We start from the raw sequence: 24,355 nt of genomic DNA on the forward strand, positions 1-24,355 counted from the left end.
GAATATAACGTCTTCTCAGTGCTCTCTTACGGACTAGAATCTCTGCAATGTTTGGGTCAATTCTATTCGAGTGGCGTATGAGGGCTCTGCCATGATTGTTTGCAGTGTACACGTTTGCACTCCTCGCCGCATTTGTCACGTTGGTAGTGAAGAGGTCTACAGCGTCGTCAATCTCAGCAGCAGAGTTGAGCTCAATGTTAAGGCGTATCGATCTACATAGTTCTTCCTTGAAAACAGCTACATTTGTGTGTTTGCTAAGAAGTTGTCTACGTTGAGTGCATTGTATGGCTTCTGTTTTTAATGTAGTGATGAGAGATAGGTGGTCCGATTCAAGGTCCCAGCTGTCTCTGATGCTTAGCTTGTCGTGTGGAATGTTGCGATAAATTGCAAAGTCTAAACAGGATGGTCTTCGATTTACTGCGCTTGGATAGTATGTTGGTGCTCCAGTCGCCAGGATGTTGGCGTTAATTGAGATGGCGCTTGCGGCAAGTAAGTTACCTCGGTGACAGGTGATCGCAGAACCCCACCATGGATGTTTGGCGTTCCAGTCTCCGCTGATAAATGATCTTGGGAAGTTGAAGTTAGCGAATATGTCATCAAATTCTGATTGAGTCCAGCTGAAGTTCGGAGGGCAATAGATTGATCCGATGAATATTTGTCCTATACATGTTTGGATTCTGGCACCCACGATTTGGACTTTAGCATGGACGATTGGCTCGATGGGAAAGTGATTGATCTTTTTGTTAACCAGGATTGCAGCTCCACCCCTGTGGCTGCCGTCAGGTAGATTTGAAGTGTAGACTTCATATCCAAATAGTTGAAGGTTGGATGTCTTCGTTTCAGTGAGAAGGAGAATGTCAATATTCTCTCTCTCCGCAAGGTGGCCGATTTCCGTCATTTTGCCGGCAGCACCTCGCGTGTTCCAGGTGAGAATTTTTATTTGGGACATTGTGTAAGTTGCGCGTTAATTGCAACCAGCATCTTCAGCATCTGGGCTTGCATGGCGTATAGACCCTCGATAGCTTTTGAGAGCGATGCAACTGCCATTTCTAGTTTAGATTCTTGTGCATTTTGCTGTTGTGACACATCTGGGAAAAAGTGCGCATGATTTTTTGCACCGTAGTGATGTTGCTGTTGAATGGCGTCCTGTAGCCTATTTGTTAGGTTTCCTGGTCGTTTGTTTTGTTTTTCCGTGATTGGATTTGCATTTCTGGCTATTTGAGCATAAGAAACTCCATTTTCATAATGTTTGGGTGTAGAGTTATTGTTTATGCTCACTTTTGGGGTTTTCTGTACATTTTCGTTCATTTTGAGCAATTTTTGATAGGATTTGCAGCCACGGAAGTTAGCTGGGTGATTTTCACCACAGTGAGTGCAAGTTGCTGGTGCTTCTTTGCTTCTGGGACAATCTGATGATTTATGGTAGTCACCGCAAGAGACACAGATAAAAGGTCTGTAGCAATATCTTGCAGTATGACCAAACGATTGGCATCTCCGACATTGCACTATGTCTTGTGCTTTTCTGGCTACTTCAAAACGGACGCGTTGGCGACATAGAGATCGTAGTTGGAGTATATCTTTGTTATTTAGATTCTTTTCTACATTAATGAAGAAGAGGTTCATCTGTTCACCGCTCTTGTTGCTTTTTGGGTTATATATTGATAGAACTTTATGCCCCTGTCTGAGTAATTCCTCTTTGATTTTATGATGGAGCTGTGAATGGTGTAATCCTCGCACAACAACTCTGAATGGTTTCTCGTCTTTCAATTGATAGCAATGGAATTCAATTTTCAGGGAATTTAGTTGTCGTACTACAGCCCTGTAGGTGTTTGCGTCTTTGGTGTAGATTCTGTGAGTGGAGCCCACAGAGGATTTGATTTCAACATTTTCAAGATTTGTAACTTCCTCGATAGCGATAAGAAGTTCGTTCACGTTTGTCACGTCCATAAGAACGATTGGTGGTGGTTTTGGACTACCAGTAGAAGCAGATTTTACCGTAGATGAATCAGTTTTACTTTGTACGTTTGCGTTCTTGTTATGTGCATTGCTGTCTTTAGCCTTAGAAGCGGTGTGAGAACGGTAAGCCGCTGCTGCAGCGCTAGTCGATGGTTCGTCCACACTATTGCAGTCCATCTCATCGTCATCAACTGATAGTGTTTCGAACCTGTTTGCTGACACAGGGTCACTGGGTTCTAAATTTCTAATATCGGCACGTTTTCGTTGACTTATTGGTGAGTTCGATGACCCCTTCCTCTTCTGGCTCTGGATTTTTTGCCATCTGGGTGAATCAGATTCATTGAGGCCCGGTAGAGGGGGGAAGTCTATAGAAGTGCTTAATGCTTTAGGAGGCATAGGCGTTGAGCACATGCCACTGCATATGCTGGGTGATGATGTAGTGTAGGTATATATTGGACTGTGAGTTATTGTCAGAGTACTGGTGATACAGGCTGCATTACTGCTTGATACTGCTATACCATATGAGTTAAGCTTGCCGCTAGTGGCCAGATTTTCTGCCAGGGTTAACTCTCCTGGAATCACCTCGTCCATGACGGCTTTTCTCAGAGCTTCGCCCAGAAGCATTGTTTCTCTGGTATTTGCCATTTCTCTCGATTTTATGCAAAGTCGAATGTAAGTCAATCACTGCTTTTATTGCCCCTCTTGTACGGCTGCGCGCAGTGTGAGGGGAACAGCGATGCCCTAGCGGGCACAAATGCAGTCTTGTCGCACTACACTTATGTTGTTGTTGTTGTCCCACTGCCGACACTGCGCTAGACAGCGTCCGAATTTTTATGATCTGTGCTATTATAACGCGTAAGCACGCACTTTGTTTTTTTTTTCTTTTTTTTTTTTTTTTTCCCACGACACAACTTGTCAAAGAGTTGATGGTCATGACCTAATAAGCAACGCAGTACTTAAAATCCTTCCCAAGAGAGCACTATTACTTATCACATTGATATTCAATGCGATACTTAGAGTGCAATACTTTCCCAAAAAATGGAAGAGTGCTAGAATCAGTATGATTCTAAAGCCAGGGAAACCGGAACAGGATCCATGCTCCTACCGGCCTATCAGCCTCCTGCCCTCTTTATCGAAGGTAATGGAAAGGCTGATAGCTTCCCGACTTATAATACACCTAGAAGACAATGATACTATCCCAATGCACCAATTCGGATTCAGAGCCGGCCACAGTACGATTGAGCAATTGCACCGTGTAGTCAATCACATCCTGAAGGCCTACGACAATAAAGAATACTGCAACGGCATCTTTCTTGACATACAACAGGCATTTGATAGAGTTTGGATCCCGGGACTACTAGCCAAAGTCAAAACAGCGCTGCCAGCCAACCTGTTTGAGCTCATCAGATCGTTTCTCACAAACAGAGATTTTTGCGTCCAGTCCAGAGACGCAATCTCTGCAAATGTTGCCATTACAGCTGGCGTTCCCCAAGGAAGCGTCTTAGGACCGCTACTGTACTCCATCTTTACAGCAGACATCCCCAAGCCAAGCTATGAAGAAATGACCTACGACAACAGCAAAATGCTGCTGGCCAGCTTCGCTGACGACGTCTGCTTTCTCAGCTCCTCGAACAGTGAGACCGAGTCTTCACAAACGCTGCAAACCTACCTCAACGAATTCGAGAAATGGGCCACGGCGAACAATATCAAAATCAACGAAAGTAAATGCGTAAACGTTTGCTTTACGTTACGCCGAAAAACAACTCCGGTGGTCCACATTAATAATGTGGACATAGAGCAAGCGACTAAGGCGAAATACCTAGGCCTCACACTGGACAAACGCCTAACCTTCCGAGAACATATTGCCAGAGTCGTCAAAATGTGCAACCTAAAGCGGAACCAATTATTCTGGATGCTAAACAAGAAAAGCAAACTATCTCTAAGATGCAAGCGGCACATTTATCAACAAATCATCGCACCAACTTGGAGATATGGAATCCAAATTTGGGGAGTGGCGGCTGCGTCCCACCGAAAACGTTTCCAAACCGTCCAGAACAAAACATTAAGACAAATCACTGGCTGTGAGTGGTTCGTTAGCGGCCAAACGCTTCACAATGACCTAAACCTGAGTCTTGTTGAAGACCAAATATCGTTCTTCTCAAGCAGGTACAACGACCGTCTAACTGCCCACCGTAATCGTCTAGCCCGGAGATTACAGGGGGCTATCCCAATTCGCAGGCTCAAAAGAAGACATTTTGGGCTGCTCCTAAGAGACTAATATGAATATATTATTTACTTGAAACTAGTCGTAATTTGATCTACTCCTATATACCAAGTTGAAAACTAATTATAATTTATAATTAAGAGATTATTTACTTAAGAAAACATTTAGGTTAAAGGCTTTAATTAGATCTGTTCCTGGATTATATTAAATAAAGATGTTAATTAAAAAAAAAAAAAAAAAAAAAAAAAAAAAATTTTCAAGGCCATTTTGTGAATTTCCTCTGCATACTTTTGGGCACATTTAAAGGTGATTTCAGTAATTAAGTGATTTCTGTCGCTCCCTCGATATACAGACTATTTTGCACAAGTTTAATATTTTCAAAACTCTTATAAGACTTCATTTAAAAATACGTTTGCATTGTCTACTAGAAACCCTTTCCCCTTCTAATTGAAAAGAATTTTAAAAAGTCTCAGAAATATGTGAAAAGTTTCCTAGCTCAAGTGTCAAGTGTTAAACAAGACGGCAAATTCGGCAGGAGAAGCGAGCACCTCTGCTGTCACACCTGGCGTATGCGTAATTATTTGCCACACATATGTGCCCATTTAAACAGGGATCTTCGCCTGTTCCCCACTCCATGGCTTTTGCACTTGTCGCTGGAAGTTTATAGCTCATTATGGGGCTTAATTGTCGCAACAGAACCGAAGAGGTAGGGAGGAAACCAAACGAGCAGGAGGCGGGATTCGGGACTCGGAAGGCGGGGCAACGGCGACAGACTTGGACCTGGGCGAAACTTTTAATTGGAAAACTTTCTGCATACGCACAGATAAACGCGCCTCAACGCGACAACTCAAGCGACCAGGACACCACTTGACAACCCATTCCATGCACATCCGCATCCGCATCCGCATCCGCATCCTGCCATTTTATCCTCCTCATATGCAAATGCATGCAAATCAGGATACAAGCGGCTTAGTCCTGCCCGCGACTCGACGACATTGCCATAAATGTTTTATGTTAATTTCGACAGCTGCTGCGAGTGCAAAGGCGTCGGCAGCTTCCTCATAATGATGCGGAAAGATCGCAGGGAATGGCAGGATGGAGGGACGAGCGACGAGGGACGACGAATAGAGGAAGTGCTCCGAGCCGGAGGAGACAGCTGTGGTTGGTCCTTTGGCTGGGTGTCGCCTGTAAGCCACTTTAAGTGGAAACCAAATTCTGGACACCAGGCATGCTCGAGGAAGCTGTTTCGTTAAATAAAAACCAGAATTTGCGACGGAAATTACTAGAATTTTAAAGCACTTATAAAGGTGTCTAAAAGTATGCAGTGAAAAGCGGCAGCTCATCGTTTAGTAGTAAAACTTATTGTTGCGTACTTCTAGGCAGCTCTGCAAGTAAATGTTTTTAATATCTATTTAAAACAAGGAAGTTTATGCCCTTTTGAAATATTGTATTATTTAATTCATTTAAAATATTTAAGCATTTAAAAAAATTATCCATAAACTATAAACTCTTACTCTCTGTCTAAGATGTGTGTCGCCCTACTGTACTTTTTTTCTGACTGCACAAGCAGATAGATTGCAGCTTAATGGAGGTTTGGCGATTGGAGATTAGGGGTCTGGCTGAGATGGGGGACGGCGGAAGCGGGTTGCGGTGCACCACTGCTCATTATGACCTTGGCCCCGCCTTGACCCCCAATTGCGGCCTCCATGACAACGTCAAAGTCATGAATTCACAACGAGAACCATCGAACCTCAGCCCAGCGAGACCTGTGGTCTTTGGCGGGACATTATACCCACTGATTCGATTGGAAAGTTAAATGGTCTATTTATTTCACTTTATTTGTTTATCATTGAGCTTAATATAGAGCTTTAAAAAATAGTAAAATAGGAGTTAAGTTCCCATAAATAAAGGATTTACTTGATTCGTAACCCAAATAATGGACTTAGAAATTAAACTAAAACAGGATCTAAAAGTATGCTATGAAAAACCGGCTTCTTTCTGCCTGTAAACATATATTGTTGCATACTTTTGAGCACCTTTCTACTACATTTTTAAAAAATACAAATTTGACCATGACCTACGACAACAGCAAAATGCTGCTGGCCAGCTTCGCTGACGACGTCTGCTTTCTCAGCTCCTCGAACAGTGAGACCGAGTCTTCACAAACGCTGCAAACCTACCTCAACGAATTCGAGAAATGGGCCACGGCGAACAATATCAAAATCAACGAAAGTAAATGCGTAAACGTTTGCTTTACGTTACGCCGAAAAACAACTCCGGTGGTCCACATTAATAATGTGGACATAGAGCAAGCGACTAAGGCGAAATACCTAGGCCTCACACTGGACAAACGCCTAACCTTCCGAGAACATATTGCCAGAGTCGTCAAAATGTGCAACCTAAAGCGGAACCAATTATTCTGGATGCTAAACAAGAAAAGCAAACTATCTCTAAGATGCAAGCGGCACATTTATCAACAAATCATCGCACCAACTTGGAGATATGGAATCCAAATTTGGGGAGTGGCGGCTGCGTCCCACCGAAAACGTTTCCAAACCGTCCAGAACAAAACATTAAGACAAATCACTGGCTGTGAGTGGTTCGTTAGCGGCCAAACGCTTCACAATGACCTAAACCTGAGTCTTGTTGAAGACCAAATATCGTTCTTCTCAAGCAGGTACAACGACCGTCTAACTGCCCACCGTAATCGTCTAGCCCGGAGATTACAGGGGGATATCCCAATTCGCAGGCTCAAAAGAAGACATTTTGGGCTGCTCCTAAGAGACTAATATGAATATATTATTTACTTGAAACTAGTCGTAATTTGATCTACTCCTATATACCAAGTTGAAAACTAATTATAATTTATAATTAAGAGATTATTTACTTAAGAAAACATTTAGGTTAAAGGCTTTAATTAGATCTGTTCCTGGATTATATTAAATAAAGATGTTAATTAAATTAAAAAAAAAAAACAAATTTGACCAGGTTTTGTCAATTCCCAGAATGTTTTATGCTTTGCCCACTTTTGTTTGCTTGATTTGTCGTGTTTTAAATGGACTGCCAGCAGCACTGTTGTTCATGCAAAGTATGACAAGCTGGAACGGACAGACGTGTCATTTAGCTCGGTAACATGTTGCTCTGTTTTGGCTTTTTTGCCTAGTTTGTGATTACAATATTGTTGATGGCACACTTGCAGGCGCAGGTCCTTTGGCTCTACACATCAACACAGATATCCTTGGGTCTGCGCGCCCGTGTTTGTGTAGATGGCGGCTGACGTTTTGCCAGTTTTCCTGCTGTCCTGCCATCCTGCCAGTTTTCCTCGCATTCTCCACCTTGTTTTCCCCCCCGCCCATTTTTACCTACCTGACCCGAGGCTGCTTGTTGGCCACTTTTGTTTGCTCGTCGTAACTTTAGTGCTGTGTCAATTTCAGGCCACGACATTGCGACACTTTCTTCGCCTTGTGGTCCTATCCCGGAGCCCCGCCACTGGCCCCATTGTTATTGACTATTTATTTTTCATTTAGTTTATTGCGGATCAGGGCTGGCTGTTTGTCTTTCGGGGCAGCATGTACGAAAAAATGCCCAGCTTACAGTGGCAGGGGCGTGGAGAAAATCGCGCTAATGATTCGTGGCACCTGGCTCTCCGCCTTCATTAAAAACGCATCAATCAAAGGAAATCAATGCCCGGACAACAACAGATTCGGGCTGTCAAAGACAAGCAGCGATGATGACGATGAAATAACCAGAGTGGAAATAGAAATGGGCACAAGCACAAGGATGTGGCTGTTGGTGTGGCTGTGAATGTGGATGAGGATAATTCAATGGCAATGTCAGGGCGAGGACAAGTTGATGGCAAATCGGCCTAATTGCCAGACGCCATCGTCATCATCATCATCATTGTCGTCAGTCGAGTCGAGGTAGAATCGAGCCGAGGTAGAACCGAGGCAAATGACCAAGGCACTCATTAAGCCCTCGATTGAACCGCGTTTCGAGTGCTCCTAATCCGCAACTGGTGCACTCGGCAATTAAAGTTAAGCATTCGCCCGGCTAAGTATCTTAATTTCAGTCTCTTCTCCGGACTAACTCACTTCTGATGGAGCACCAGTTGTCCCACTGGAAATGGTTTTCAAGTCTGCTTTTCGAGAGTGCCATCTATCAAATGGCTTAAGTTGCTTTCTATTGTTGTATTCGGAATTTTAACTTCAGACTTTATTTTAAAGACATTTTTTAAGCACTTGGAAAGGTACCTAAAAGTATGCAACAATATAATTTTAAACAGAATTGATTTAGTCCAAGCAACCTTCTTATTTTCACTGCTTACTTTTAGGCACCTTTATAAATATTTTCATTCTAGTTTTTCATTTATCACTTTTAATATTTTTAAAGTCAAGAAAACCTTCTCTTCTTCATTGCATACTTTTAGTCACCTTTATACAAATTGTCATGGTAGTTTTTCCTTTTCCCTAATGATATTATAATGTAATATGATTTTTATCATCCTTTAAACCTGTAGGTGTGCTGCATTCTAGGACTTTCCATGTACATGTCAAGCAAAGTCGGTTCACCTTCGTTTGGCTTAGCCTAAGGTTCCTCGTTTTCATTTGGAAGCCTTTTCCCGCCCTCCTTTAGCAGATCAAGCATACGCCGCGTAAGCCAGCGCCGAATAACATCGAATTTCGCAATTTGCAAATTTGCTGCTCCCGCTGCCAAAAACTTTCCCTTTTCACCGAGCGGGTTGAAAATGCAAATTTCGCTCCCTAATAACATGCCAACCAGCAATCTGACCGAGGAGCCAAAACAGAGAGAGAGAAATCCATATTGTTAAATGCGATTATTATGGTTCCACTTCCAAGCGATAAAAATAAAACTATATGTCGAACGTGACCGTTTTAAAAATTTAAAAAGAAAATAAGAGAGTTAAACGAAAATGGATTTTTATCTGTGGTCATTATATTGCGGTGATAAAATAAACAATTTGCAAATGTCCTCTTTTAAAACGATTTTTATGGGTATTTTCTCTCGGTGCAGGAACACGTTCAGTAATGTTGGCATGTTGGGCTCCTTTGCCTGGGCTTGGCTTCCTTGCGACCTGGACGTAGATGTGGATGTGGATGTGGATGTGGATGAGGATGAGGATGTATGGCTGTGGATGTGGACATGGTCGACCCACTTAGGAGCGCTCGCGACGGAGACGCCATCGAGGTTGTCGCGCTCCGTTTGCTGCATAAATCATGCGCCAAAAGCACAAAGTCCTGCCAGGACGCGGAGTGGTGGGATGGGATCGGTGGGTTTTTCGGGCGGTCTGGGTGGCTCAGCTCCTGGCTCGAATGAATTTGTAAACAGGTGCAAATTAGGTCAATATTTATGTCTGTGTGAGTGCGTGGCGAGCGGTAGTGGTGCTCCGTGCTTGTTTATGGCGACAGCTGCTTGGCTCAGTCGTTATTGCCGCCTGTTGCTCACGGAGCATCGTGCGGCTCCGGCTCCGGCTCCCACACCCTTCGCCCACCGCCCCATGGGTGGCTTGGTATGTTCTATATAACTATATAGCCGCCATATAGCCAGGCAAACTCGTACATAAACATGAGGCGACGGCGACTGCGACGAAGACGACGACGACGACGACGACGACTACGATGACGATGACGACGTCAGTGACCCAAAATTCAAATGCCTATGCGGGAAATGCCAGCAGGAAGTGATGGAGAAAGGGCAGCGAAAGTAATGTGAAACCCAGGGAACGCAGCTCTAAAGTAATCTTGAAACCAGAATATCATCCTAAGGTCAAGAGCCCTTGGCGAGTAAAATATTCAAGAATTTAAATTTATAAAATGGTTGAAAATATTTCACATTTTTGTCATAAAATTGATCACTTCAAGCATTAGAAGTGATTTAGAAAGGGAATTTTGGTAAATATATCCCCTATGATTTTTAAGAACCATGTTTGACTTCGTGTCAAGATAAATTCTGTAAAACTGAATTTCAAATTGTCTTGTAGCATTTTGTAAGCCCCTCTTTATTTTGTCATCCTACAAATGCCATGTTTAAATTGCCTTTGAAATTGTTGGTAAACTTTTTCTCTTTGATTTTTATCTAGCATTTGTGGCAGGTTATTCCCCTTGTCAATCACCCACTTTAATTCAACTTTATAGTTCAAGACTTTGTATCTGAAGGCTTCATTTTCCTCTTCTTCTTCCACTCCCTGAGCACACACACAGATACACTCGCACACATGAAGCATCCCCCTCACGAACAGCGCCTTGTCTCTGTGTGCGAAAGTGTGTGCGGTTTTTTGCTTTTAATGTGTTTGATGCTCTTAAGTCTTTTGATAAAATAAACTGAAAATCGATTTTAATTCAATAAAAATGGAAATGCTGACCCCCGTCGTCTCTTCAAGAAAGACAGCGTCAAAGGAGCTCTCCACTGGGCGCCTTTAATCATCCTTAAAGCCACGCTGCGCTAACTATAAAATAATCAGTTTAAGCTCTAATACAAACTCTTTAAACTCTATTCAAATAATCTTAAATTCTATTACTAGAATTAAAATAGAGTATGATCAATGATGATACCTTATAATATATAGTATATATCAATTTAGATAACTATATTTGTACCATCTGTAATGTTTAAGATCTTTAATGACCATTGTCTCTAGTAGTTTGAGAATATTTGTATTACTATATATTTATATACCCAGGATTTTATTTAATAACATTAGTATATAAACCTTTCTCTCTCTGTAACTGTAATGCTAACTCACCTCGGACATTTTCTGGATGTTTTGTTTCGCTCTAGTTCAACGGAATTCTTTGACTTGGCTGGGTGTCTCCGTTGTTATCGTTGTCGTTGTGGTTGTTGCAGTGTCTGGTGGTGGTGGTGGTGCTCGCCTTAATATTGCTGGTGGTGCTGTGTGGCTGTGGCACTAGCCTTAGCCTTGGCCATGGGCCAGCGTGGCTATGGTCGGGCTATTGTGCTGTTCGTGCAACATCCACCGATCGCCTCGCGCCCACATGGCGTATGAGTGTTTTTTCAGTATTTGCTTGAGGACCGCCAGAGACGTGGATCGAGTTCGTGGTGCCTGAGCCGCTGGCTGCTTCTGCTGCAGCAGTTGCATCATGAAGGCCTGCAACAAGTGGCCGGGCATAATAACAGCTGGCAGCGAGTGGAACGCAGCCGCCTCATGGCTGCCACATGCCTGCAACGATGCACGGTGAGAAATAGTTGGTTAAATGTAAATATGAAATATTAATTAAATTGTCATCAAATTTTTATTTAACAATTTAGTGTATTATTATTCACCTGAATATCACATAAAAATTAAGGTTTTTTTTTTACCTATTCCTACTGCTTAGTAATTTGAACAACAATTTATGTTCAACTAATCAAATCTTTTTTAACTCGGACAAAGACCCACCTATTCTAAAACTTTAATGGTTATATGGGACACAAAATTATTTTTTGTATAGCTTTCGTAATAAAAATTGTATAGGTTTCTTTTATATTCTAGCATATATAACAGATTACATTAATAAATAATTTTAAAATATTTGGTATTGAACTATGATAGTTATATATTGAAATGTCAAAAGCAAGTAAGTTGGTTTTGAATAATAAATGAATTTAGAGAACCTTGGCTCACTTAAATACAAAAAAACAGAATCTTTTTTAAAGTGGATACAAATGTATATTTTCTATACATTTCGTAATAATAATCACTTTAAAAAATATTTTATGATAATTATATTTAATATTATATTCAAAACTATATAATTTCATAAGCAACTAATATTCGGTTTACAGACATGTAACAAATATTTCTTGAAAATACTATGCCATCAAGTCACAAAACCCCACAAGTAAATAACATTTGCAAAATAGAGGACAGTGGACAGTGATTCCGTGTTAGTTACTCATTTCTCTTTGTGTAAGAAAAGCCAGAGCTGGAGTTAATCAATCAACGATCGAGCGATCAATCAGTCAAGCAATCAGTCAGCACACACCGAGATACCAGTTCCGATCGGGGGCTGTGGTGGGGGGGGCAGGGGTCACGGGGGATCAGGGGACAGTTGACGACCTTAGTGACGAGTTCAAGAATCTTTCGGTGATAAATTTCAAGTTTTATTTTGCGCTGCCTTTGCGTTCATCGATTATCGTCGGCGGCTGTGTGTCTGGCTTTCAGAGAGACGTTGAGATACAGATACATTCACTCGAATATATGTACCGAAAGAGCGGAAAAGTTGGAGCGAGGTACGTATTAGCGGTATTGAGAAAATCGTGCAAGGTCCAACTTCGACTTGGCTTTGATTCAATTTGTCGCCGCTTTTAATTAGCATCCAGTCGCATTTCCCATTCCCCGAATCTCTCTTCGAATCTCTCAGCGATTCTCCCCCCACTTCTCCGATTCTCCGATTCTCCGCCCCGCCTGTCAACCAACATTATCGCCAAGTGCTTATCCAATGTATCAAGTTGTTTGTCAGTTCCTATCATCGCTCAGCAAAACTTATTTTCCAAGCTATTTCACAAACTTTGGCTGTGCGAAAAACTTCAGACTCTGTGGGCGAGGGAAAAGAAGTGCCGCCCCAGTATCTGATGCATGAGCTATTAAAGTTGAACTGATTTGCTGCGACACAGTTTGGATAAAACTCCGCCAAGTTCCCGGCGAAGAGTGTGGTAAGTGCATTATTTACTTTGAAAGAATCCCATCTAGATTATAGCTTCAATTTATATTTGTGTCTCCAGTAAAATTATTAAAATTTAATATGCCAAGTTTTTGTTATTACATTTTAAACTTATTAAATGAAGAAAGCAAATAAATAAGAGCCAGGAATATGTAAAATTGAGAAAATAAAAAGAGCCTTTAGTGTTATTTAAAAAATGGTAATTATTAATAACATATTTTTTCATACTCATTTCTATAAAATATGGATAATTTTTTGATCATTTTCTGGCCATTTTCTCCCAAAAATATACAAATTTAGACTATAATAGCATTTTGTAAAAAATAGACAATAAATAGAAGTACAATTTTCAGAGTAATTTCAAGAAATGATAAATGTTTACAATATATTTTCTCCTCTTAAATTCTATAAAATGTGCTATGTATATATTAAAATTTTAATAATCAAGTACTATTATTTTTCCATTTTTAGAATGCAATATGCCAATCAATGTTTTGCAAAATTAAAACGTATTTTAGGAAGAACAATAGTAAAGAATACCATTTAATTTAATGAATGGAATAAATAATGGTAAATGTTCATAACTTGTTTTCCTTCACAATTTCAAATTCAGAATAATTTCGGGCCACAGCTCGTAACATATTTTCCCCCGAAAGCGTACAAATTTAGATAATCAATTGCCGCTCTCGCATTTGTTTCGTAATTTTATACAATTCACGAACATAATCATGTGATGGGCCATGTAAGCGGGGGCTCACAGGGCAAAGTTGCGTAAAGTCCGCTTATCCTTACCAACTTTCCGCAGCACTTTTCCGACAGTACTTTCACCGAACCCCCCCAGCCCCCGGAGCCCATCCCCCCTCACCCGCGACCATGGACAGCGGGAAGCCATCCGTCCGTCCGGCAAACGGAGATGGTAATCGGGGCACACATAATGCATAATAATGGCCCCAATGATAATGATGATGTGCTCATGAATCCCGCTTGTTTGGTGGCTTCCGCTTAAGAGGGGGGTACAAAAAACATGCTGGTCTGGGGGAGGGGGAGTATTGGTGGTGGGCGGAGGGCGGTAAGGTCGCCGCAGGGGCAGTAATCATATAATGATACTGCGAACAAATTCCACTAAGCTCGTAAATTGTGTCGCACCAATTTCGGGGAGTAGTTAAACTTTAAATCAATTTATGTTATTTTAGGTATTTAATTGTGAAATAGAGGGCCCCTTTAATATAAATTTCTTATTTATTCGTTGCTTAGACGAGCATCATTTCCATTTATTTTTAAGCTAGCAATAAAATCGAAATGGAAACTATTTCTCCTCGAAATTCAAAATCTAAATGGAAATTTACTCTTTGATGATGAACTCTTTATGAATGGTTGGCAATTTCGGCGGGCTATAACTATTTGTTTACGCCAAGCTTATACAACACTAAAAAGAACACACAATTCGAAAAGTTCAGGTGAACACTTTCGGTGCAAAAACGTTCTCAAGGGGCTGCTTTAGTTACTGGTACAGCGAGCATAGAATGCCGCGAATGTCGGTGGCGAGGAGTGATAATAATATTTGAGGAATGCCAGAGAATTCCAGGAATTATTTGCACTCTGACCAGCGTGTAATTCGAATGTCACCAATGCTGCCCCACTCCGATCGCTGTCGTTATTATCATTTTCATTTTACGCCCAGTGCGACGAAATTCAAGCCCGTCGAACAACGAAATTGTACCCGAACAAGAGTGCCAGAAAGTCAAATGGAGACAGGCACTCTCGTATGCGAAATTCAAAAGAACAACCGCGCCAGACGACATCTGTGAACCCCCCAAAAAAAGGGGGGGAGTAAAAGAAAAGTGTGCCCCAAAAGAAAGTTCAAAAATCCCTTTAATGGTGCATGGTGCCTTGGAAGTGTTTCTTTCAGAATGGTGTGGTTAGGCTTAAAAGTTGGGTCTTCCGAAAACTTCTACTTCTCCGTCAAAGTTGAGATACATTGTTATGACATTGGGCTGGGATTTAAGTTTCTTCTTGATATTATTTATTTATACCACATTTTATTTCATATTTTATATTATTAAATGTTTTCCTATTGAGAAACAATATGTATATATTAAAACTGTACAAATTTCTATTTATTTCGGAGACTGTAAATTCCGTTTTTGGAATAAAAAATCGACTTCGGCCAGACATACGCGATAAGAAAAATACCAAAGTAATTCTCTTTGGCTTGTCCATCCATTTTCATCAAGATTTTAGGATTGAGTTGAATTGAGTTTTAAAATAATAATAAAAATAAAATATTGGTTACCTTTAATTTTTATTTTTTAATCAAAATAAAACACACTTTAAAACCATGGCTTGCCTATGCCGAATGTTGAAACATTTAAAGTACATTTTATTTTGATCCATAAATTATGGTAAAAAGTTATCATTATTTATAATTTTTATTTTTTAAGAATTTTTATTTTGGTTAAGAAAAATAATTATTTTGGATATTTATTATAAAACGACAAAGTAATGATTATTTCAGAGTTTTCTTTTATCAAAAATAATGGTTTCATTTTAGTTTTAAAATAAAATGCATAATGATTAAATTATATTTATTAGAACTACTTTTTCCCCTACGTTTCAGGTAGTAAACATAAAATTTCCGAGCTTAAAATAAGTAATATGCTAATTGCACAGCTTTAAATGCCCTTCCCAGCCCACTTAATATTTATTGATTTCGCTTTTATGTTTACTTCGAAGAGTAGGTACTTAAAACCCTTTTTTACTATCGTTGCAATTGCTGATTTAACAGATAGCCCCAGTTCTGACTTTAATGGCTGACAGATATTGCTTCGCCACGCCCCCAGAGGCCCATGAAACGCCTGCCCCGCCTCCGTGACTTTTTGCTGATTCGAAGGTGTTGCCGGTGATGATGATGATGTTGCTGCTGCTGATGTCGCTGCTGCTGATTGTGCTGCTCATGTTGCTCGGGGGGCGTGGAGATCGGAGACCGGAGATCGCGGATCGCGGATCGGGGATAGGGGCATTAACAAGTGCAAACACTTCCTTCCTGTCGATTTAGCTGTGTCATTGCCCGAGATTCATCTCTGACATTGCCGCCAGCAGCAGCAGCAGCAGCAGCAGCAGCAACAGCATTATCATAATTATTTATTGTAAATCGCTCGCTTGCAGAGGAGAGCGATTACTTCCTGTTTTTATACATAAGCTTGTACATAGGTATATATTTTTATGGTGCAGCTGCGAAGATCTCATCTGGGGTGTCTCGGATTACGGCACTTGCTCTGCCGGTTTGCCGGGCACTTGGCGGGCTTCCCTTCTTGCCGGGATGCCAATGTCAAGCCGAGATCTCCCCACGCGATGTGTGTGCCATATGATGTATGGGCCTATATATATGGCATGTGAGGCAGCCGTCGTCTGCGCTCTGTCTGCGTCGTAATTAATTTGTATCAGCAGCTGATTGCTGTTGCTGTTGCTGCTGCTGTTGCTGCTGCTGTTGCGGTTTTTACTGCCGCTGCTGTTGCTGCAGTTGCTGTTGCTGTTGCTGTTGTGCTTGTCACGCCTACAGCTCAGTGTAACGGTGGCGTAACTAGCTCAGTTAGTCAAGTATTTCCCCCGCAATCCATTCTTTTGTCTAGCTGCACTCAAAAAAATAGTATCAAGCTTATGGAACTCCTAAAAATACATACAACTTCATATTCAAAAAAGTTTTCTATTTTCTTGTCTATAATGTTACATATATATCTTTTATATTATAAAATCAATTTAAACAACATTTAAATAGTATTTTAATAAAAATTAACATGCGCGTAAAACTCTAAAAATATATGCAACTTTTCTTTAAAAGTTCTCGGTTACATTTTTTAAAAACATTTTTTTAAGTATGATTTCATCCCTGATTTTTTTTATAATTCTTTGAAAAATTTATTTAAACAATTTAATCAATGGTAAAGGAATACAAAATTTGTAAAGCTTGTAAAAATAAGTTAAATTTATAATTTTAACAGATTTTTCCAAATTTATTTTTGTTGAAGAATTAAAATACGAATATTATTATTATTGCAGAAAAGTGATTAATATTTTTTTGCAACGTTTTTACCATACTTTCCATAAAAATTTAACGCACCTTAAGAACGTTAAAAATATTTAAAAAAGATCATTTTAAATAATTGATTTTTATTTATTTAAATCCAATTTTTAGAGCAATTCTTCCAGTGTATCGCCTTGCATTTCACGCCGTCTTATGACGCATCGACAGTAAAGAAATAAAAGCAACAACTGCAGTAGATAGAACTCAATTCCATATTGTTTATACAATATTTATGGGGGATTATGTCATTTGACAAAGCGCAATTGTTTGCTCATTTACAGCTCCGATATCGGGCATTTGAATGAACCCCGGCTGCAGCAAGTGTCGAGTGTTAAGTGCCAAGTGCAACGGCAGGAAGCAGACGCCCAGATACGACCGATCGTGAATATATAATATACATATACTCGAATGTGTACATTCCATTTATCTGTGTGAAGTCCCAAAGTTCGAGAATGCAATCGCAATTTGTTGTGTGCAGATCGATTAGGGTTGATAAATGCGATGCAAAGACTTTGATACTCCTTGTCTGGCTCGAAGGGAAGCTATGTGGGGTAGCCATTGCGATAAGAACGCAGATCCGTTGGGTAAGGGAGCGGAAAACTGGAGTTTTGAGTGGGAAATTCGACGTACTCAGCTGTAATTGTTATATCATTTATGAAAGTAGGAGGAAAATTAGGGTATTTTTATGAAGTTCCACTTTTTTGTAGATATTTTATTATTATATTATATTATATATTTCTTAAGCTTTTGATTTTTTTTTTATTCTGACAACATTCGTATAAGGATCTCCCCGATATTTCCTCTATCATACCATTAATCAGGCAACTTTACTGCAGTGAAACTGTAGCTTCCGCAAAATGATTCTTTGACTGATTGCCCCACTTGTTGCTGTTGCTATTGCAGCTGCGATTTTGATGTTGCCGCTGCGATGTTGCTGCTGCCGCTGCGATGTTGCTGCTGCAGTTGCAGTTGCGCTTGTGCCAAACTCATGCCACCCTGTGATTTCGCAATGTGCGGCTTTTGCGGCTTGTGCGCCGTGATTATGCACAAATTGCTCATTAACATTTGATATGATACTCGTTTGAAGCGAGTGCCGGTGTGTGAGTGACGCATTGGGTTCTGGCAAAGTCATCGTCATCATCATCAGCTAAGGCATGCACTTGGAAAAATTGTTAACCCCTTTTATACTTCTTTAAGTTGGAAAAAGAGTTAGACACAGATAATTTCTGTCAGTTATTCATATAATCTTTGAAATACAAAATCAAATAAGAACTAAAAATACATTTTATTTGAGCCATAAAATATTTTAAAACAAATTACTGTGTAGCTGGATTATGAAAGGTTGCTGGAAAAGTACCTTTTAAATTTTATATTTAATTTCGAAGTATTATCAAATGTATTCGAAGCAAAAATCTTAGTTTAAGCCAAGAACTTCTAAGTTTTTGCCACATCTTAAAATAATCTCGGTAAATGGTTTGCCTTAGCACATTTTTTTAAATTCAATATAATTTTAATCTCTCTCTTAGTCTTGCCCCCCTTAGAGTTGACCTATTTGCAGCAGTGTAGGTCTGATCTCTGCGCTTAAACAATGAGATGTCGACTTTGCCACTGAACTGATTTAGATTGAGACTCTTGCTCCTATTCCCATTCCCATTCCGATTCCGATTCCGATTCCAATGCCTATTCTTCGGTCCTCGAGGCACAATCACGATGAGTGCGGCAGACAGTGAACACTCTATAAATATTTAAGGCGAATTACGTACACTTCTTTGTCTTTTGTTTGGCATATTTACGGGCACATGGAAACTGCATTCACGTATAATCACTTGCTAAGCCCAGACTTAGCCAGACGACTAAAAACAAAAGTCGATGCAGCTGTTTCCTCTAATTGAGGCCAGGGGCGTGGCCCACGGGGGCTTTTCAGGGGGCCGCCCAGAAAACAATGCAAACTGCAAGTGGCTAAAGTGAATCCCAAATGGCGTTAAGGCGTAAAAAACTGTGTACCCGGTCAATAGCCATCTATAATTATCAAGAAAAAATTAATTATGGAGGAAAACTGGGCAAACAAAAATGGGAAATCGTAATGGGAATTCTTGGCTTGCGATTCGTTGGGCTCGGCAAACGTGGGATAATAAAAGGCCAAAATAGAGGCGGCTGCTGGGCGATCTGCGCCGGCGACCCCTGGGGGATAGGATCCTCCGGATCTGGATCCAAATCTAGTGATCATGCCGTGCGGTAATTATCACTAAATGCGAATGGAAACATTTTTATGAGGCACACGCTGGCCGGCGAGACAATGTGTTTATGGATCGCAGCAGATCGGTGCGTTGATTGCTTCATCGCAGCGGAAAGTTCTCTCCGTCGGATCGGTGGATCCATCAAGGCATCATCATCGTAATGATAAGCGGAGCCATCAGCAGCCTGATTAATGCTAATCATCCGCCACATGCCGAGAGCCCAGAGTAATGATTCCGGGGGACTGGGAGCGGAAGGAGATGTACTTGGTTTTGTAATGCGGGAAATCGAAATGGGGGAGATCAGGAAGGGCGAACATGAAGTAAATTATTAAAAATAACAAAAACAATATTACGATTTGGTAACAATTTATTAAGGTTAGGGATCAAAAAGTGTATAAACGACATTCTAAAAGTATCTGTAGTGTGAACGCCTGAAATATTTTACAATGATGCTAGTTGTCTGAACAGACTATAAAACTATAAAGTCACGGTTATCTTAGTCGCTACTTATCCTAATTATCTCCTTTCGGTTTTAGGGGGTTTTCAATCTAGTTTTTAGAGTACTTTCGAAGGGTAAGACAACAACAGATTGCAATTTTCATTATCAATCTAACATTTTTCAACAATACGAGTATGTAAATATAAATTTAATAAAAATATTAATATTCAATCATAGCATTCAATCAATTTTAGGGAAACTAAAGAAAAACATAAACGAACGAAATAAATTGTTAAAAAAGGAAAAGTGAATTCCACAAAGTACTCACTATGGAAATAGAACCCAACCAGTGGGTTAGAGATTCGTGATGAATAAATCACCAGAGGAGCCACAAAAATGGGATTGCAAATGAGGACCAAGTGTCCCATAAGCCGGTGTGTGAAGTTTTCCCAGGGGTCGGTGCCTCGGCGCCCCCTCGGCCTGCGGCCCTGCGTTGACCTCGACACGTCCTTGACCTCCACACACTCGCCACACGCCCAATTCCCTGGCGGTGGGCAGCCGCATGTAATTGGAAGGGGATGGACAGCTTGTTATTGTTCATGTTGCTGCCACATTAAATGGGAATTGAAAAATTCATTTTTAAACATTTGTTTACATGACTCGAAGGCGGGGGCAGGGGCCTCGCCGGGCGCTCATGAACTCTAAGCACAAAGTCGAAAAGTTGAAAGACAAATAGACGACGGAAAAGTGCAAATAGGCAAAAAACGGCGGCAGCAACAACGGCAAAAGACACAGATTAACAAAAATAAACACAAACAAAAGAGCCAGATAGAAAAAAATCAGCCGTCGAGGGGTAATGCAATGAAGCAGAACAGAAGCAAATCGGAGTCGAGGCGAAAAGAAAATTAAAAGCTTGGGAAACTACAAAAATTTATAACAGAAATATCAACATTTAATAAAACAAAAATATTATTTTAATCCAAAAAATCAAGACTCAAATAAAAAACCTGAACTTACACTTTTAAAAATACATGAATATTTTTTTTAAATACTTTTTCCACTAGTCCATTTTTATTTTCCATTTAAAGGCAATGCCTTATAATAAATTTGAACATTTTTATTTTGGTAATCAAAAGTACATAGTGAAACATAGGATTTATAGAGTTGGTATATTACTTCCTGCCCAACTCATTTAAAGATTTCTCTCGAAACATTCAAGTGCTAAGTTAAATCTAAACTGTGATGATTTAAAATCGCTTTCCTCGCTGGAGAATATGAAAAAATGAAGAACTTTTTTGCTGGCGGCGTTGATGAGGTGTTAAAAAACAGCGCAAACTTGGGCGAGTTAATTTCTGCACTTATTGTGGCTTTGGCTAAGTTTCTGGTTGTTTAGTTTTCTGCCAATCTGCCAATTAATGGTGTTATTTCTGTTGTTACTGGAGCCGGCCAGCATTCAACAATAGCGATTTATTTATCTGTTTTTTTGTGCCCCTTCCCTCTTATTGTTTATTTACATTTGCCTTCCGAATTGTTATTGCTACCGTTTTTTCACTGTTTGGTTTTTTTTTTCTAGATTTTTTGTTGCGATTAACTTTGAATTTGGGCTTCTGTTGAAGTTGAAGGTTGGTTTGGGATTTTTTGTTTATTTTTACTTTTTTTTTTTGAGGATGAGGAGGATTTTTGGGAGTGACAGCTGTTCACAAGTGTCAGTGGCAAAGAGGAAAGTTGAAAGTTGCAGGAGATTTTTTGTTGGCCAACTGTAAACCGATATCCTCGAGATACTCGTTGACGAGATACTGCAGATGCCAACGAAATGAGATCGGCTATTTTTAGTGCCTTATAATTTATACTCAAACAAACTTCGAGGCGGGGCGAGAAAAGTTCGCAGTTGCCCAAAAAATCACAAATCAGATATTTCTGTATCGCCAAGTGGCACTCGGTCTGTTTACCCCAAATGTTAGCGCCGTCCGATCTGAGTCCCGATGGCGATTCCACCTCCCAAATGAATTTAGCCAGAGATGGCCCTTCCCCTCGAAGGCATCATCGCCCCCTGACCCACAAGTGACCACTTTTGCTTATTTGTAATTGATACTTGATCTGGTGGAGCGTATAAAAGCCACTTTAGGCGTTGCCATTACGTCACCTTGAGTCAGCATCAGCATCAGCATCGGATTCAGTTTTAGCTGTAGCTGTAGCTCTGGCGTCACAGCCGCGGCCACAGATACAGATACATTTACAGAGATGCGGATTCCGATTCAGATAGACAGAGTCCGAGTTCGAGTTTGGGTTTGAGAACGAACCCCAGGCCGACGGTAACAAATCAAAATCGGACGATTACACCTCGTTTTGTATGCCCTTTAATTATTTAATTTAGCCTTCACAGGGCAGATACAATATTAATCCGATTTTGTAAGTTTCTGGATCAGCATATTGTTTTCAAACACCATTTGGACTTGATAACAAAAATGTTTTTACCCTATTAATATTTATGTCTTCTATTTTAAAATAAATTTTTGTTTTTTCAATATATTAGTTTTCAGTATTTTGAGAACTTGGTAAATCATAGTAAAATAATTATAATAAAAATAATAAAAAGTTTTACATTTATTAGTTGTTTTTATATAATTGGAAGTATTCAAGTTTTAGTTTTTGCAATAATGTGTCATATCCCATAAGATTATATTTAATTGAGATTAGATTTTGTTATGATTCTGTAAAATATTCCAAGTTTGTAAGACTCCGACCTATAGTGTATGGGCGGAGGAAAAAATCCCAACCAAATCTCAATCAAGCCAAAAAGAGACATCTAATTCGGCTCAACTTCGATCGCGAGTTGAGATCGCGACGACAGCAGCAGCAGCAACATCAAACACGGCAGCAACATCGGCGGTAGCAGCAACAATCGCGTTGACTTCGCACACAGAATAAATATTTATATATTTGGACTTAACATTAAAACCACATTTCTAAAAGATTACTTTATTTTAGAAGATTTTTAATGGAAAGAAAAACTACTTTTTGAGACATTCATGAAAAAGTTTTAAAAAACATCATACATACATATGTAGTTGTAGCTATCAGTTGTAAAGATAAATAAAATCAAATTGTGCTCAATATAAATATAAATAAAAATAAATATAATTTTTTGATACAATGCCAAAAAATAAAATTAAAAGTTCTTTTTTCTACTTTTTTTATACCATATATATTTTTTTTTTGGATCACCATATTCCTTCTTTTTCTCAGTGCCCCAAGCTTAAACAAAAACAGCTGTTCGGGCTTTGATTTTGACTTTTTAGAGCCGCTTTTGAGACGCCGTCGTTGTTTGACGCTCTTCACGCTTCGGAAATTTGTTCGAGGGGTTTTCAACGACAAAGTCTGAAAACTGAAACTGGTCTGGCCGCCCTCCCCCTTTGGCCGACCCTCTGGCACCCCACTCCCGTGTGTGCGAGCGTCGAAAAGAAAAACATAAATTTTATACGAGTAATTTAAAAATTCATACAAAAGTTCAGCAAAGCCAACCGAAAAAAAAGAGCCAAACAACAACAATAAGAAAAAAGGCGGTGTACTATTTTATTTATTTAATTCGGCTGCCTGTTGTTTTTGCCGCACCGCCACTGCTGCTGCTGCTTAATTAATCAGTTTTAATTTTAATTTTCCATAAATAAAAGCGGCAAATTGTGGCCCATTGTGTGTCGACCAACAATGCCACGAAAAGTTGAATGTCAAAATGGAAGCGACCCTTCAAAGGCCCAGAAAATGCAGGGGAAAACCTCGCCAAGTGGGCGGTTTGGGTGGCTTTTATTTTCCCTCCGCTTTTTTCGTTTTGCCTTTTTGCGTTTTGTTGTTGTTGTTCTTCTTGTTTGTGGCAAGGACCTCAACGCACAAGCAAATGTCCTGCGGTAATAAAGTGAAAAACGAAACTCGAGGCAAGCTGCGGAGCGGGGGGAGGCGTGCCCCTTGTGAGCATAAGCAGAGGAAAACCGGGGGGAAAAACCTGCTGCAAGGAAATGCATTTCAATGGACTGCAACTCAGCTGGGAGCAGCTGGGAAAAATGGCTCAGTCGGGGATTCCCCGAGGGGCCGAACAGAATTCGTTCAAGGCAGGCGGCAAACAGGTGCACAGAAAAAGATACAAGCTCCGAGTTAGTGGGTTACTTTGCCTCAGTAAAAGTGTATAACAGCGGGGGAAATCCCGTCTTAGTCGGATACCGTTTATAGGCATTACAGCTCTGATCAAAAAAATAGTTACCTTCGCTTGAGAATATAGGAAATCACGAAAAACATATATAATGTAGTGTGAAATGCACTTGCTCACACCAATGTAAATATTTCAGCTTGAGAACATCTTAAAAAATATTTATTTTGGGGTTAAACATTTTTAAGGAAATATTATAATGTTATAATGTGAGTCACTTCAACAAAATATACAAGAAATTTGTTTGAAAAATATAGAAAATCACGTAAAAACACATCTCTTTAAAGCCATTTAGCATGAAATGCACTTTCCGACTCCGATTTTAATATTTCAGCTTGAGAACATTTAGATAAATATTTATTTATTATTTTTAGGAAATATTCTAATGCTGTAATATTAGGCACTTTATATCATAAATATTACCCTTCGATATTAATATCACTGCTAGCACAGCTGCACATCAACACTAATATCAAATCGTTTATCAATCGCTTTGTAACATTTATTTCTGTCTCTATAAATCAAAAAAGTATTAACCTTTA

General features: G+C 39.9%; 1 protein-coding gene across 1 annotated transcript in view; it reads right to left on the bottom strand.

The window, feature by feature from the left end:
• LOC108023975 (adenylate cyclase type 9) overlaps nt 1-24,355 on the bottom strand; it is a 58,209-nt gene that overhangs the window by 30,093 nt on the left and 3,761 nt on the right. The window contains exon 2 of the mRNA XM_017093700.3: nt 10,941-11,375. Within this exon, the coding sequence (XP_016949189.3) occupies nt 10,941-10,949 (9 nt within the window). The 5' untranslated portion in view covers nt 10,950-11,375. The remainder of the gene's footprint in view (nt 1-10,940; nt 11,376-24,355) is intronic.

Source organism: Drosophila biarmipes, chromosome X (genome assembly GCF_025231255.1).
Source record: "Drosophila biarmipes strain raj3 chromosome X, RU_DBia_V1.1, whole genome shotgun sequence".
Lineage (NCBI taxonomy): Eukaryota > Metazoa > Arthropoda > Insecta > Diptera > Drosophilidae > Drosophila > Drosophila biarmipes.